The sequence below is a fragment of the Chelonia mydas genome, chromosome 6 (genome assembly GCF_015237465.2).
Source record: "Chelonia mydas isolate rCheMyd1 chromosome 6, rCheMyd1.pri.v2, whole genome shotgun sequence".
NCBI classification, from domain to species: Eukaryota; Metazoa; Chordata; order Testudines; family Cheloniidae; genus Chelonia; species Chelonia mydas.
Window position 1 is genome coordinate 12,862,407 of NC_051246.2, and position 16,712 is coordinate 12,879,118.

Genomic DNA, 16,712 nt, shown 5'->3' on the forward strand with positions numbered 1-16,712 from the left:
TCCCACAACGAAACTTGGCGCCGGCCAGCAACACCTCTGGAACTGGCCCCAGCCTGTGAAGCCAGGCTGCCATGACTCCCTGAGGCGCTTGCTGTGGGGCATGCCAGAGTTTGAAAATCTGTGTGCTAAATGGATTATGATCAAATTTACAGATAGGCAAAGTAAGAAAATTGCAGGTTGAGAACTTATTATAGTCAAAATCCAGTGATTTATTTTTGAATTAAGATGTTCCAAAGGACTTGCAAATGAACAGTAAAAAAACGGGCATAATTTGTTGACTTAAGGATGTTTACTTTGTAGATTTTGACATGTGATGTTGACAATTTATGTATGAATGGCTGTAAAAGCTTTAACTTTTTGAATCTCTATGTCTATTATCATTAAGTAATTGTCTAACCTCCCCCTTTCCCATAATTTCCCGCAACTAAGAAAATTCAAATCAATAAAAAATATTTTTAAAATGCTTAAAATAAACATTGATATCTGTTGAAATTATTTTTAAAAAGTGAATTCTGCCAGACCTACCTATAGGTTACAATTAGTTGACCTTGTCTTCAGTGTTGCCATGAGAGTTGTATAGCAGCAATAAACAGCTTGGTATATTTTACTTTTCAAGAGACTTGGAGAACTCTTCATCCATGCTTGAATATTTCCACTTCCCTTCCTTTTTTAATTCCAAAATGCCATCACAGACACACCAGCTCTCAGTTCGATCAAGTCTGAGGAAACATACACAATGATTTCCAGTGTTGTATATCATCCTAATAACTTAGTACCTTTAATGACAGCACCTTTGCTTTAAAAAGACACTAATGTTGATGCAAATAACATTGATGTCCCAATCAATATTTGAAACATTATTTTAAATAGTGTCATTTTCAAGTTATATGGAAAAGAACTAAAGAAAGGGCAGATGAAATGTTTATCTGTGGTGAGTGCCTTTATATGAATAGTCAGTGAACTTATTTGAACACAGTTCATTATTTTAATATAACATTCCAGATGCATTTTGTTTTCCTTCAACTTGTACCATGCACAGAAATCTCTGATGGAAACAGCTGAAGGTCACATTTTAGAATTTTTCTATGGTTGGACTTAACCTCCACTGTAATGAATAAGATGCATGGTTCACCATTAGTGAGATGACATTTACTCAATTGATATATGTTGCACTTGTTCACTTTGATTCTGAAATTGCAAAATAAACAAAAAAGTTGCTAGTTATTACAATAAAAATATTTTAATTAATTAAGCAATTCTTACTTTCGTTGTTAGAGCCGATCACTGGTGACACCTATATTTACTCATTCCTATGCGTTTGAATTATAAGACCCCCTTTTGTACACAAGGGAATTTTCTTTATGAATTACTGCAGAGAATTCCTATATAATTTAGCGCTGAGTCTGCCTCTCCATAAAATGTTTTCATGGTCTTTAGTCCTGATACAGCTAACTACTGCACCAAACATCCACATGGAGGGGGAACGTTAATAAAGGTGCATGTGCAGATGGGTTGGAAAAGGGCTTCAGAGATGCATAGCTATTAAGACCAGAAGGAACCAGCCAACCATCTATATCACCTCCGTAACACAGGCCATGAAATTTCTATGAATTACTCCTGTATGGAGCCCAATAACTTGTGTTTGGCTAAACCATCTTCCAGAAAGGTGTCCAGACGGAATTTGAAGACATCAGGAGCTGGAGAATCTACCACTTCCCTTGCGAGTTTCTCCCACTAGTAAATCACCCTCATGGTGGAAAATTTGTCCTTATTTCCTAATTCAATTTGTCTTTCTTCAGCTTTCAGCCATCGGGTCTTGATGTGCCTTCATAAGAGGAGCATTTCAGGGGTGTGAAAGTAGGTTTTCAGGCACAGACCGTGGACACAAAAGTTTATTAGCCAAGAATGTGCAAGTCTACTTCATATGGGAGCCATTTCCATGACATGCCCCCTCCGCATACAGGGCTGTATTTATGTCCCAAGCCCAGGTCCAACTGCCGTAACTGCCACTTTGGAATGTCCCATTCTCCTCCCTCCCTCCCCCACCACAACACAGGGCTGCTTTTACTCCCCCTCCCCCAAGAGAACCAGGCCTGCAGGCTGCTCTGTGATGGGGAACGGTCAGGAAACCACTTCTGGGGAAGAAGAGACTGAGACGTTCCCCTTGCAGGAGCCCCTGGGGCTGAGCTGTCCCTGCACAAAGGCACTGAACACACCAAGGCAGGGACTCCTCACTCCCCTCCCAGCACTGAGGGGTCACAAAACAGCAGCTTCGACTGGGGGGGCGGGGCGGAGGGAGAAATGTGTCCGATTTCCCCTCCCCACCCAAGCTGCTCCGAGGATCACTGGCGACCTGTTCCAGTGTAGACAGCACAGGTCCACCACAGACTGAGGGGATTAAAGTGTCCCAGGCCAGGCTGGTCAGGGTGGCTAATCCCCCTCGCCGTCTGAGGCTGCACTTATGGGGTGGAGAAGATGACTGGCCAACTGCCATAACTGCCAGTTTGGAAGGTCCCACTCTCCTGGAGGAGTTGGGTGGGGATTGCCCAGACACAATCTCAAAATTTGTCACTTTGGTAAAAATCCCTCTTTCTTAAAGAGAACAGGAAAAATGAAAAGGGTCTGATTGTTCAGAAACCCAAACCCACCAAAATTAAAGAGGTGAAATTTCAGCCTTTGGCATCCTTCAACTGAAGTACTCAATGGTTTTTTTGCCTTGGTCTTCACAGAAAAGGTCAGCTCCCACACTGCTGTCCTGGGCAACACAGTATGGGGAGGAGGTGAGCAGCCCTCAGTGGTGAAAGAACAGGCTGAGGACTATTTAGAAAAGCTGGACATGCACAAGTCCATGGGGCTGACTGCACTGCATCCAAGGGTGCTGAGGGAATTGGCTGATGTGATTGCAGAGCCATTGGCCATTATCTCTGAAAACTCATGGCCATCAGGGGAGGTCCTGGACGATTGGAAAAAGACAAACATAGTGCTCATCTTTAAAAAAAGGGAAGAAGGAGAACCCGGGGAACTACAGACCGGTCAGCCTTACCTCAGTCCCTGGAAAAATCATGGAGCAGGTCCTCAAGGAAACCATTTTGAAGCACTTGGAGGAGAGGAAGGTGATCAGGAACAGTCAACATGCATTCACCAAAGGCAAGTCATGCCTGATCAACCTGATTGCCTTCTATGATGAGATAACTGGCTCTGTGGATATGGGGAAAGCAGTGGACATGATATATCTTGACAAGTTCACAGATGACACTAAACTGGGGGGAGAGGTAGATATGCTGGAGGGTAGGGATAGGGTCCAGAGTGACCTAGAGAAATTGGAGGACTGCGCCAAAAGAAATCTGATGAGGTTCAAAAAGCACAAGTGCAGAGTCCTGCATTTAGAACGAAAGAATCCCATGCACCGCTACAGGCTGGGGACCGACTGGCTAAGCAGCAGTTTTGCAGAAAAGGACCCGGGGATTACAGTGGATGAGAAGCTGGATATAAGTCAGCAGAGTGCCCTTGTTGCCAAGAAGGCTAACGGCATATTGGGCTGCATTAGTAGGAGCATTGACAGCAGATCAAGGGAAGTGATTATTCCCCTCTATTCGGAACTGTTGAGGCCACATCTGGAGTATTGCGTCCAGTTTTGGGCCCCCCACTACAGAAATGATGTGGACAAATTGGAGAGAGTCCAGTGGAGGGCAACGAAAACGATCAGGGGGCAGGGGCACATGACTTATGAGGAGAGGCTGAGGGAACTGGGCTTGTTTAGTCTGCAGAAGAGAAGAGTGAGGGGGGATTTGATAGCAGCCTTCAACTACCTGAAAGGGGCGGGGGGTTCCAGAGAGGATGGAGCTCGACTGTTCTCAGTGGTGGCAGATGACAGAACAAGGAGCGATGGTCTCAAGTTGCAGTGGGGGAGGTCTAGGTTGGATAGTAGGAAACACTATTTCACTAGGAAGGTGGTGAAGCACTGGAATGGGTTACCTAGGGAGGTGGTGGAATCTCCATCCTTAGTGGTTTTTAAGACCTGGCTTGACAAAGCCCTGGCTGGGATGATTTAGTTGGGGTTGGTCCTGCTTTGAGCAGGGGATTGGACTAGATGACCTCCTGAGGTCTCCTCCAACCCTAATAGTCTCTGATTCTATTCCCCCCACCCCCATCCCCACAGTGAAATGGTTCATCCCCTCAGCTGGGAGCTTTTATCCTGAGTCTGGGGATAAGTTTCCAACTCCCTCCTCCCCTATCCCAGCACAGGTGAGAATGGTCCTTCCTCAGCCCAGAGTGGCAGTTGGTAATTAGGAGTGGGGGCGGGGTTGTGCAGTTTGAAAGTAGAGGGGGAATTGCCCAGAGAAGGACAGTCTGGGCCTCTATTGGCTCCATCCCAGAATCCAAACCCAAGATGCCCTTTGCCCTTCATTGCGGCGTTAACCCCTGGGAGCAGCAGCTGCAGGGGGCAAGAGGGGAAAATGGGCTCAGGAGGATCAAACAGCTCCTGAATTTCTAAGGTTCCCAGTGAATGTTTCCTGAGGGGCCACAAACAGGCTGTCCCGGCCTCAGCCCCTGAGAGGTCACTGCCCCCCTATATCCTATGGGGCTGATCACACTTCACAGGGATCTAGGAGATCACCCCCATTTCTCTTCCTGCCCATTTTCACCATTTATGGCCAGGCAGCCCTACCCCATCTTGGTGGAGGGGCACCCCAGCTGAAGCTCCAGGGGCAGAGGGCACTGTGACTGCAGCTCAGGTTCCTAATAAATGATTCTGTCTGAGGAGTAAATAAAAAGGGCCATAATGATAAACTGACCCTGGAGCCCAAGCTGATCACTCAGCAACTGTCACATGAGCCCAGATACAGACCAGGAGAGTCTGTCTGCTTGGGAAATTGCCAAAGCTGGTTGAGGGGAGGGATGGGGATGGCACTCAGGGGGCAGGAGTGGAGCAGGGGTTCAGGTTGTCTCCACTGAATTGCATGAGAATTTCAGCTTTCATTACAAAAAGTAAGTTTCTAGCCCTCATGGTAGCAGAGAAAAACCTTGAAACCATGAAACCAGTGCACCCTGACAACTCAGAAACCTAAAGCAAGAAAAAACCTCCAACTTTTATTATTTTAGAAAAATCTCATGAGTTTTAACCATTTGCGGCTGGCAAACTGTTTCCCTAACATGTATCCCTGAGGCAGTTAGTAGTTAGGCTGTCTTAGTACAGCTCAGAGTCACTAAGGGGAGAGAGATACACAGTAAGTACTATCAGCAATTGGAGTTTGATAGTGAGTCAAGATGTCAGATAACCAAACTCAACCGATTTATTGATTGGAAGTAAAATCAGTGTAATACAGGAAGGTCAGTACATACCCAATCTGGAGAACTGTCTTGCAGCAGTTTACATCTTCACTCTGTTCCAAACTATGAGTTCAGTTTTACTCATATTTGTATTTTCCTCATTTAGAAGACAGAAAATTCCAGAATCCACAGACCTTACACACCTTTTCTTATCTAATTATGCACACAACAGTTTAGCCGGCAGTAGACCACAGCACACAAGTAGCATTAGATCAAGGAAACATTTGCACTAACTGTACCTAGCACACAGTTCATATTTGGCAAACCTTAACAGAGTATACATCTTACATCTGACAGATTCTGCATATACAATGAACAAAGGTTAGAACAATTTAACAACTAGTAAATTTGCACACTAAAGCTTAGCATAAGCACAGCGTATTCTGGGAGATTTTAACTAATTCAGTGCTCTACCACCCCCATTTTTAGAGTGCAGATAATGATTTAAAGCAGATTACAACTGAGCTGAACTGCAGCTGGCATAACCAGCTCCAAAAAGAAAGGCAAGATGGCTGCTTTTCCCCAACATCATCTCCCAAGAGTGACTGGAACATGGCAAATTCAGCAGTGCAGGGAAGATTGCAGGGCTTCACTTACACACATGGGAGGCAGCCATTTCAGACTCATAATTCTATTGTATTATTTTATTCCCTCCAGGAACGATGACACAACAGTGAGATAAAGTTGCATCTCATCGTCACCCTCCGAAAGAGAGGCATGGCCACGGATTTCCCCAGTTGGAGGAACGAGGAGACACTGGCCCTGTGCTGCTGCTCAGTTTCATCTGTGAACGTTGCCGGGACTAGTTTCTCTCCCTCTCTGTTTAAGACTCTCTCTCTCTCCTCAAACAGTGCTCTCTGAGCTGTCTGTTCCCACGCAGGATCCCATCTCTGTCCCTGCTCTATGAACCCTGGCTGTTTCACACCGATGTCACACTCTGGGCTGGGACTGCAACTCCACAAGTTGTTTATTGAAAACACCTACAACTAGCAGCAAACAAGTCCCAGCCTGGAAAGTAGAGCAAAGGGGCTCAGAGATAATTTCCCTCACTCCTTGACATTACGTGTCAGGGTTGAGATCCAGGTACATCTCAGTGTTAGTGGACTTAAAGTGCCACTTCCTCTTCCAGGGACACAAACTCAAATTATTCAGAAAACAAACCATTATAACAGGAAGCAGCTCTCTGAAGCTTCTACTATATCAATCCCTCATCCCTGCCCTTGCCTTTTTTCTGGCATATGGCTTCTGATGGCACAAACAATGAATTAGATGTTGGGTAAGTGATGTGGTCACGCTATCATGGCAGCAGCATCCAGAGACATCAAGTGCATGCATCTACCATCAAGATGATAAAGAAGGCAATCCATAACCAAACAGCATACTGTCTGTACTTGAGCCCCACAGGAACAGGATGGGGAGGTCAAGAAGCCGCAGCGGATAAAGATGTAAGTTAAACCACCTGTCACCACAATGTATCCTGTTGTAATAAAGAAGGATCTTTCATTTTATATGGTTATTCCAAGGAGCATGTGAGAGCTGATTCAGAGACTAGGGCAGTGGTTGTCAACTTTTCCAGAATATTGTACCCCTTTCAGTAGTCAGATTTGTCTTGCATACCCCAAGTTTCACCTCACTTAAAAAATACTTGCTTACAAAACCAGACATAAAAATACAAAAAAGTGTCACAGCACACTATTACTGAAAAATTGCTTACTTTCTCATTTTTATCATATAATTACAAAATAAATCAAATGGAATATAAATATTGTACTTACATGTCAGTGTATAGTATATAGAGCAATATAAACAAGTCATTGTCTGTATGAAATTTTAGTTTGTAACTTTCCTAGTGCTTTTTATGTAGCCTGCTGTAAAACTAGGCAAATATCTAGATGAGAAGATGTACCCCCTGGAAGACCTCTGTGTACCCCCAGGGGTACACATACCTCTGGTTGAGAACGACTGGACTAGGGGATGCAAATCTGACTTGTCTATCCATCAAGAAGTGCATCATCAAAATAAAATACAGTCCCACACCAACTGTTGCCGCTGTTTCTAAGAAATGTTGTGTCTCGTGTACTGTCTGACAGGTTCAACTATTTCAGAAAAGGGGTGTCTTGACTTTAGCCGTATTATCATTGGTGTGACCCAGAAACTCCAGTCTCCAATCTTCCGGTCCTAGCTGGTATTGCTTGCCTGGTAATTAGGTGTGAAGACAGGGCCCTGGCTGCATTATGCATACAGCCAACTATTACAACAGCTTGCTTCATAATTTTATCTCAAAGCCAAATCAAAATGCCCTTCCTTTTGATTCAGGACATGCGGGGGATGTCGCTGCCTTTCATTAATGCAGGAGAAAAAAGTTCCTTTTCAGTCTGTGCCAGAATCTTTGTCCATTTTTCAAGGAGCCTGAGAGGATGGGAGCCGCAGTGAGTGAATGGCCTGGGAGAAACCAGAGCCTGTAAAGCGCAGTCCTGACTCCAGTCATCCCTGTCCCAGCTGCAATCCACAATGATTGTTTAGGCGCCTCTAGGGTGAAATTCTCCCATCTCCAGGGCCACACAAATTATTTTAACAAACCCAGCACTGAACCTAATCTCTGGTTAGTGAGGAGGTGGGAGCAGTTCAGAGTGGGAGCAGGTTCCCTCTTTTACAGGCTTTGGGAAAAGAGTGAAATGAGAGATTGAAGAGGTTTCTCCAATCAAACACAAGGGTCAGGAGTCTCTATCCTCAGTGGGTGCTCTGGTGTTTAGTGAGAGATGATGAGCGAGCAAAGCGCTTCCCACACTGAGTGCACGAATATGGTCGCTCTCCTGAGTGGGTTCTCCGGTGTTTAGTAAGAGATGATGAGCGAGCAAACCGCTTCCCACACCGAGCGCAGGAGTATGGCTTCTTTTCCAAATGGATTTTCTGATGTTTGGTAAGAGACGATGAGTGAGCAAAGACCTTCCCGCATTGAGTGCAGGGATAGGGTCGCTCTCCTGAATGGATTCTCTGGTGGTTGATAAGGCCTGACGATTGGGTGAATCTTTTCCCGCACTCAGTGCAGTAATAGGGTCTCTCCCCAGTATGGATTCTTTGGTGGACTCTGAGTTGTACTAGACGGACAAACTTTTTCCCGCATTCACCACAGTGATGGAGTCTTTCCCCGGTGTGGATTCTTTGGTGCAGAGTGAGACTTTCTGGATGACCGAATATTCTCCCACACTCATCGCATCGATGGGGTCCCCCCGTACGATGGATTCCTTGGTGTCTCCTGAGACTTTGAAGGAGACTGAATTTTTTCCCACACTCAGCACAGCAATGGGGCTGCTCCCCAGTGTGGATCCTCTGATGTCTAATGAGATGTTCTCGTAGGCAGAATTGTTTCCCACACTCGTGGCACAGGAAGGGTTTCTCTCCGCTGTGGATTTTCAGGTGTCTAGTAAGACTTGATGTAAGTTTGAAGCCTTTGCCACATTGGTTACAGTGATGGGGCCTCTTTTCTGAGTGGATTCTCTGGTGATTACGAAATGTTGATGAATCCATAAAACGCTTTCCACACTCACCGCAGGCATAGGGTCTCTCTCCTGAGTGGATTCTCTTGTGGATGGTAAGAGCTGTTATTTGGAAGAATCTTTTTCCGCACTCAGCACAGCGATAGGGTCTCTCTCCTGTATGTATTCTCTGGTGGGCAGTGAGCAATGATAACTGGTTGAATATCTTCCCACACTCAGAACAGGGATGGGCTCTCTCCTTTCTGTGGGTTTTCCCATGTGCTTTGAATGCCTTCTTTCTCCTGAAGCTCTCCCCACACTCGCTACATTGATAGAGATTCTGTCTCCTATGAACCGTCCAGTGATGGCTTATCAGGTCTTTCTGCACCTTGAACTCTTCCCTGCACACACGGCAGGTATATAGGCTCTTTCTGGGCTCAGTTTGTCCCTTTTCAGGCAGCTTTAGATGTGACCTGGATCTCCTCTGATGGCTTCCTGGGGTTGCTAGCTCCTTCCTGGTCAGGTTCTTCCTCTGCCTTTGTGGCCTGTCCTGCCTTTTGTGGTGTCTTTCCCACTCAGTTTTCTGGGAATGGTTCTCCCCTGATGTCCCTGGGAAAGGCCTGAGTGGCTCCAGGTTGCCAGACCCTTCCTCAGGAGTCTGCCCCTCAGCTCTGCGCAGGGTCCTGGCACCCGCTGGGTGGGGAAGAGTATCCAAATGTTATTTTCTGTGCTGCTGACAAAGGGAAACCACTAATATTCCCAGCAAAGGGATGAGCCTGAGTCAGCCCCGCACCCCTCCCCTCAGAGCAGGGCTGGCTCTTGGCACTTGAGTGCAAGAGGCCAAACTCCCAGGAGCCCCAGTGCTGGGGAAGAAGGAGAAGATCAATGTCCCATAGACCCTGCTAATAGTCCCCCAAGTCAATGAACATGAGAATCAGCCCCCATGATTCTCTCCCTACTCTGAGGCCCATCTCAGTGGGGAGAACAGCATCACCACACACCAGCACTGACACCCCTCTCTCGAGGGACACACACGGAACACTCACATTGTGATGGGATCCCAACGGCTCCATGTTCTATTGAAAATGGGGGAGGGGGAGAGACTGGGGGAATCTGTGTAAGGGGAGAGATGGGGTTTCTAGGGGGATGTCAGGGTGAGGAGCTATAACACTTTTCATGTTTGGGCTTCAATCCCTATTGTAATCCTCTGTGAGAGGAGAGTTTGCAGCTGATGGATGACTCCTGAAATGAGCTCTCCAGCTTCCAGAATGGAAAGGGTAGAGCTGGTTCCCTACCTGCTCCAGGGGAAGAGCTCTGTGTGAGGAAGAAGCCCAAGCAGCTTTCAATTAGTGACCAGTCCCAGGTCTCCTCTGCATCTGGAAAATCTGCACCAAGACAAAAGGTCTTTGGTTGACAGCACATGGACCGAATGAATATCACTGACAGAAGCCCTTTCCCCACCATCACAAATGATGCATAAAATGGGGGCTTGATTTTCAATTTGTATTGTGGTAGCACAACTGAGTTTATGGTTGTATACCACCAGGCGCTGCACAAAACCACAGAGATCGTCCTGATGTTGACCTTATACACTAAATATACAGAGGGTGGGAGAGAACCTGAGTCAAAGGAGTAACTTGCTCTTGTAATAACTGGGCCCACAAAATTACCCTAATTGACAATATAATTATAAACTTTCTCACAGTTTTTATAAAGTGTTACAATATCCTACAACAATTAATGTCAATGGGAAAAGGTGCAAAATATAAACAAAAAGACAGAATTAGTCCAAACAAAAAAGGCCTATAATGCAATTCAAGAATAGTGTTAAAATTATGATTGGTAAACAAGACAAGCGTGGAACCGTAAATTAATGAACCAAAATGAATGTGTCAGAAATCAGCCCTAACTGGAGAAAAACCCAATGAGGGGCTGGGCTATTTTGCCTATTACTTCCTTTTGGGGTTTTTCAAAAGTAAACACTTTTGAGGGGAAAAAAAGGAGCAGGATTGAATGCAACCCTCGCTGACTGAAAAAAGCAGCAACAGCAGGTGCGTGCCAACAACTGCTGCAGTGAGTGATACCATCATGCTACCACCCTGATCCTCTTTTGGGACCCCAGACCTTCTTCATCCTTACCCTAAGAGATGTACTAACAAGACTGGACTAGAGAGAGGGAGCCTGAGGATGCTGTCACCATTTCCAGTTCTGGCTAACTCCCAAAAATCACCTGGAATGTGAGACTTTGTCCCCTTCTCCGCCAAGCACCATGAGTTCTTTTAGTTCCTCAACTTACTTCTTCTCTTTCCAATTCTTCTCCCTTTGCTTTAGATTAAATAAAAGTCTGGCTTAGCTGGCCAAAACTGCCATAGTTTGCAACATTGCTGTAAGCCTGTGATCAAAGAGGCAGACAGAAGCACAGCCCAGAACAGCCCAACGCTGGTACACGTTTGCCAGATAGGTCTGATCAGACTGCATGCCATGCCCGTGTTTCTGCAGCCACAAAGCTCTAAGTAAGAGTCAGCCAGAGACAGAAGCTGCATGTTCTATATTTGCTGTGCTTTTCTCTTCCTTCTTGTGTGTGTTTGTCTTGTTTTGTCTTCTAAGAAACAGGATCAGATTTTAACATCACCACAACAGCTCCAGCCCATTTCAACTAACTGCTTCTCTTTTGCCCAAAAGCAGAGTTATTAACATCTTTAATATAATCTAAAAGACTTTCAAACAGAGGCTTTTTGTCTAAAGACTCTCTCCAGCTAAAGGGCAAGGAAACAAGGGACATTTATTTTAACAAAGTCATACTTAACATTTGACATTTCAGATGCCTAAACTTTTTTCCTTCTTTTTCTGTATATTTAATAAAAGGTTAGAAAGAATTTTTCATGCTGTTTTCCATGGTACTGAGCAGGCTACAGTCTCTGTATTCCAAACCCCAAACCTTATTTAACATTCTTTAATACTGGCCATGACAGTGTCATGTGAACACCTTTGTCTCTCTGGGCCCATGTATTCTACATAAATTAATACAACATTGTCCAAGCTCAGCCAGCAGCTCAGTGGCAGAGTGAGGAATAGAGTCCAGGTCTATTGATGTTGCCTCCCAAGCAGTCCTGGGGAGTAATAAGGAAATCCCTTATTAATGTCAACTGAGCAATGGAACAATGTTGGGTCCCTACAAAACTGTGCCTGAACTGGGAAGGGAGATTCCCAAGTGCTGCTCGGTCAATGATTCCGACAGCCAAGGAGGGGTTACAAACACTTTAGTGGATGGAATTAGAAAACAACATGATCTTGACAAAGTGGAGAACTGGTCCAAAATTAACAAGATGAAATTCAAGAAACACAAGTAGAAAGTGGAAGAAAATATCAGATGCACAACTAGAAAATGGGGAATAACTGGCTTGGCAGCAGTACAGCAGAAAATAATGTGGGGGTTATAGTGGATCATGAATGAATGAGAGCTGACAATGTGATACGGTTGCAAAAAAGCCTAACAGCATTAGTCTAAAAGACTAATATTCTGAAATGTATTGTCACTTTGGCCAAAATGTATCAGGATTTCAGCTGCCTTCAAGTTACTCATTTGTCCCTTGCACAACACTTTAACTCCCTCCTCACCTGGGTGGGTGCCTCTCAGGATGTCCCCATCTTCATCTTCTGTGGGACCCTGGACACACAGCTCTTCCCCTCGCTCTATGCTGGAGATCACCACCGGCTTGAGGGTTTGGATTCCTGCTTAAACAAAAGCATCACTGCTCATAAGATCTAAGGTAAGTACTTCTAGCCATGGAACTGCTGCACTTTGCACAGCTCCATATGCAATGTTTGTGCCAATTAGGCAATAAGCTAATCTATGTATTTGAAATTTTTTTCCATGGAAACATGAACTGCAGCTTATGGTCAGCACTCCTGGTGCCTAGCAATGGCAGGATATTGAATTGCAAACAACCATGCACCTGCGTAAAGAGGAGTTGGAGAGGACTGCGGTGTCTGAGGGGATTGGGGGCAACAGACATGGCACATAGTGTATATTTCTCCTTGGCCTAGGAGAGTTACTCTACTATGGCCCAGCACCCCTCTCCCTCCTGTGGATATGTTTACATAGCAATTAAACACTTGTAGCTGGCCTGGGTCAGATGACTTGGGCTTGAGAGACTTGGGCTGTGGGACTGTAAAATTGCTGAGTGGATATTTGGGGAGGGGTCCCAGAGCAGAGGCTCCAGCCCGAGCCTGAACATCTCCAATGCAATTTTTAGCCTGAGCCCCATGTCCTAAATCAACTGATCCAGGCTCGCCACGGCCGTGTCATGGGTCCAGCATAGATGAACCCAGTCTGTCTTTCACCTTAACTGTGGTGTTGGTGGCCTTTCATCCTGTAGGCCTGCAGAACATATGGCCCTTTTCTGCTCATGTGCCCTGTCTGGGGAACTACAAGAGCCAGAATTCTCTGGGAAACAGCTCCTCACCTAATGAGACCACAGTCTGGTAATTTTCCCACATAACGTGTTTGTAAAGTTGCCTTTGCTCCTCGCCCAGCAGCACCCACTCCGCTGGGGAGAAATACATGGCCACATCCTCAAACGTCACTGACATCTGAAAGGACAAACAAATCAACTCAGCATGGCAAAGTTTACACACTGGTAGAGGAAGAGTTGTTGCAGGTGAGGCAGACGTACAGTGGTCCATGCAACTGGGAGGGTCTGGGAGGCTTGAAAGTTCGTACCATTATTATGGGTGCAGGTTTGTCACCATGTGAAAAAAGTAATGGACAGTGTTTTCCTGTGACTTTTTTTTCTGTGTCCATTACTCACTCCACAGTGGTGGCTCCAGCAGCGGGGCCCAGCCCACGGCTGTGGGTATTGTATTCGGGCACAAAGGGTTGCATCACTGCTGAGGGTTAGTCCTCCTGACTCTCTGTCATGAAGGGGCAGGCAGGCCAAACTTCAGTGAGTGTTGCTGCAACCCAGAGCACCAGGACACAGCCCCACTTACATTTAGCCGGCACACCTGACCCTCTGTCACCATGCTGGGGGGCTGGGCAGACCAAACCTGGGCAGCACTGCAACCTCACATGCCATGATGCAATGCCCAGAACAGGACATCGGGCCCAGCCCCTCAAGACCCTGCTGGAGCCACTGCTGCGGGGTGAGAGTGGGACACTGGACTCAACCGTACAGAACACAGGAGCTGCTGGAGCTGCACTGTGGGGTGAGCACAGGGTGGGTTCGCTCTCCAGTCGCTCCCCCCCTGGGCTTGCCCTCTCTATGGGGCGGGAATTAGGGTTACAGTGTTGTAGCCTTGTCGGTCCCAGGATATTAGAGAGACAAGGTGGTGGAGGGAATTTCTCTTGCTAGACCAACTTCTGTTGATGAAAGAGAGAAGTGCTTGAGCTACACAGAGCAGGGTCCCAAAGCCCAGGCTCCAGCAGGAGCCCAAATGTCTGCACTGCCATTAAACTGCCCCTAGGCTGAGCCCCATCAGCTGGCACAGCCCGGCTGCAGGTTTTAGTTGCCATCTGCACAGACCCTGGGAGCCCCAGCCAGAGAGCTGCAGCTCCAGCAAGAGCAGCCCAGGCTGGCAGCGCTGGAGGTCCCGGGTTGAATCCCCAGCACGCTGCCCGATGGGGCGCTCACAGAAGGAACCTTCCCCCCGCGGTACCCACGGACCCCGCGCAGCCTCCCCCCGCGCCTCCCATCGCCGGTGTGTGCAGCGGCCCCAGCCCGGCGCCGAGCCCGGTGTCCCGAGCGGGCCGGTCCCAGCCCCCGTGGCACAGGCCAGAGGAACCGACCGAACGGACCCGCCCCCGCAGCAGCCTCCCCCCGGGCAGCGATTCGCAGCCTCCGCGGCCGCTTCCCTCCCCCCGCGGCCGCCTCTGGCTGCGCCGCCCCGGGCCCCGCTCACCGCCCCGCGCGCCGGGGCTGCAGCCTGCAGAGGGGGCTCGCTCCCGCACGCGCCGCTCGGGCCGGGCTCGGCCCCCGGGTCTCCGCGGCGCGCACGAGACGGTCCCTCCCTTAGCCCGCCCCCCTCGCGCAGTCATTCCTGGGCCTGTCTAGGCTGTGGAGGACCCCGAGCTCTGTGGGTTTAACCCTTAATCATCTCGGTCGGGGAGGCGAGTTGCCCGGGGAGCCACTAGAGGGAGACGGGGTGAAATCGGTTCCCTGTGGGTTGGTGGCTCCCATCCCTTGTGCAAAGGCGGGTATCGCACCAATGTTATAGTGGGGGGGTGGACACCCTGTGTAGGATGGAAACCACTTCAACCCTGGGGTGCTGCCACCACTCTTCCCTCTAAGCTCGGCGTGTGCGCGTGCACACAGATCCTAAACCCTGCGCACACGGCGAAACACCGCATGCACAAAAATTTGCACAGAAGAAATTTTTTGTGCACACGGCCTGTCAAAAATTAGAGGGCACATTGGCTGCCGCACCTGCACTCCCAGCACCCTGAGTTCCAGCCCCCCTGTTAATTCATCAGGGTGTGAGACACCTTTTCAAACATTTCACCAGAATAAATATGAGTTGAGATTCATAACAGTGTCTATTAGTAAATTAATACATTATTTAATAATTATTCAGATCTGGAACTGGGATGTGAGTGGCTGTAAGTAAGAAAATACTTTTGGGGATATCCTTAGTGCCATTAAGGTGACAGAAGATAATTCCCAGAAGTGAAATTCCGTGTCAGGGCTACACTCTGCTACATATCATACCTGAGTTTCTATTTTGTATCTATTTGACAGTAGTCATACCACATGCATGAAAAAAAACAACAACCAAAAGCAATGGTCAACCAAACTGTGGCAGATCCACATGTTTTTACAAAGTTTATTTGGACAACAGTTACAATTTAAGAAGTCTATAGGGCTAACCCTGCTTTGTTCTTAGGTATGTCTACAGTATGAAATTATTTCGAAATTATTCTATTCGAATTTTCAGAAGCTATTTTATACATTCGGTCTTCTGTGTCTCCACTAAAGTGTGTGAATTCGGCAGATTGCGTCCACAGTACCAAGGCTAGCATCGAATGTCGGAGCAGTGCACTGTGGGTAGCTATCCCACAGTTCCCACAGTCCCCACCACCCATTGGAATCCTGGGTTAAGCTCCCAGTGCATGATGGGGCAAAAACATTCTCGCGGGTGTTTCTGGGTGTGTGTCGTCAGAAAGCTACGGCAGACAATTGTTTCGCGCCTTTTTGGCGTGCAGACGCCATACTGCTTTCAGCAGACGGTGCACCGCTGCTCTCCTGCTACTATGAATCCACCTCTCCAACTCAACTGTGCTCAGCCATCGTGAACCAAGCAGCACAGCTTCCACCGCAACTCTGCTCTCCCGCTATTGTCACGCTTCCAAGCTTCTCCATGTTGTCTGTCCATGTTGACCAGTCCCACCTCCGTGAAAGCCACAGAAGACAACCATTTTCCACCACTGTTCGGCTACCGTGAACCGAACAGCACAGCTTCTGCTGCCAACTCTGCTCTCCTACATTTTGCGCCCTTTTTCCTGGATTACCTGTGCAGGCGCCATTGCCATGAACCCAATCAGATCTCCGCTGAAGTTTTGACCATTGTAAATACCTCGCGCATTGTCCAGCAGTATGTGCAGTACCTGCAAAACCAGGCGAGGAAGCGACGACAGCACGATTACTATACTGATGAGGACATGGACACAGACGTTCCTAGAAGCACGGCATGTGGCAATTGGGAGATCATGGTTCTGTTGGGCCAGGTTCATGCTGTGGAACGCTGATTCTGGGCCCGGGAAACAAGCACAGACTGGTGGGACCGCATAGTGTTGCAGGTATGGGATGATTCCCAGTGGCTGCAAAACTTTCGTATGCCTAGGGCCACTTTCATGGAACTTTGTGACTTGCTATCCCCTGCCCTGAAGTGCAAAGACACCAGAATGAG

General features: G+C 47.4%; 2 protein-coding genes across 2 annotated transcripts in view; both read right to left on the minus strand.

The window, feature by feature from the left end:
* LOC119566370 overlaps window positions 1-2,785 on the minus strand; it is a 220,309-nt gene extending 217,524 nt beyond the window's left edge. Inside the window, exons 1-2 of the mRNA XM_043549441.1 lie at window positions 2,649-2,785; window positions 526-719 (exon numbers count right to left, since the gene is read on the minus strand). The gene's annotated coding sequence lies outside the window, so the exon portion shown is untranslated. The remainder of the gene's footprint in view (window positions 1-525; window positions 720-2,648) is intronic.
* Window positions 2,786-5,271: 2,486 nt separating this feature from the next.
* LOC102945373 (zinc finger protein 883) lies at window positions 5,272-14,832 on the minus strand. The gene is made up of 5 exons (XM_043549428.1): window positions 14,709-14,832; window positions 13,274-13,400; window positions 12,426-12,542; window positions 10,103-10,192; window positions 5,272-9,500 (listed from the first exon to the last, which is right to left on the minus strand). The coding sequence occupies exons 2-5, from the start codon at window positions 13,398-13,400 to the stop codon at window positions 8,062-8,064; spliced, it is 1,773 nt and encodes a 590-aa protein (XP_043405363.1). The 5' UTR covers window positions 14,709-14,832; the 3' UTR covers window positions 5,272-8,061.
* Window positions 14,833-16,712: the final 1,880 nt, after the last annotated feature.

What these genes read in the sequence shown, in the direction of transcription:
- LOC102945373 (XM_043549428.1), bottom strand. Translation starts at nt 13,400, where the DNA reads ATGTCAGTGACGTTTGAGGATGTGGCCATGTATTTCTCCCCAGCGGAG. An exon ending in CCAGACTGTGGTCTCATTAG is followed by an intron (nt 12,543 to 13,273) that starts GTGAGGAGCTGT and finishes CTTTTGTTTAAG; the next exon opens with CAGGAATCCAAACCCTCAAG. An exon ending in CCTGAGAGGCACCCACCCAG is followed by an intron (nt 10,193 to 12,425) that starts GTGAGGAGGGAG and finishes GTCTTGGTGCAG; the next exon opens with ATTTTCCAGATGCAGAGGAG.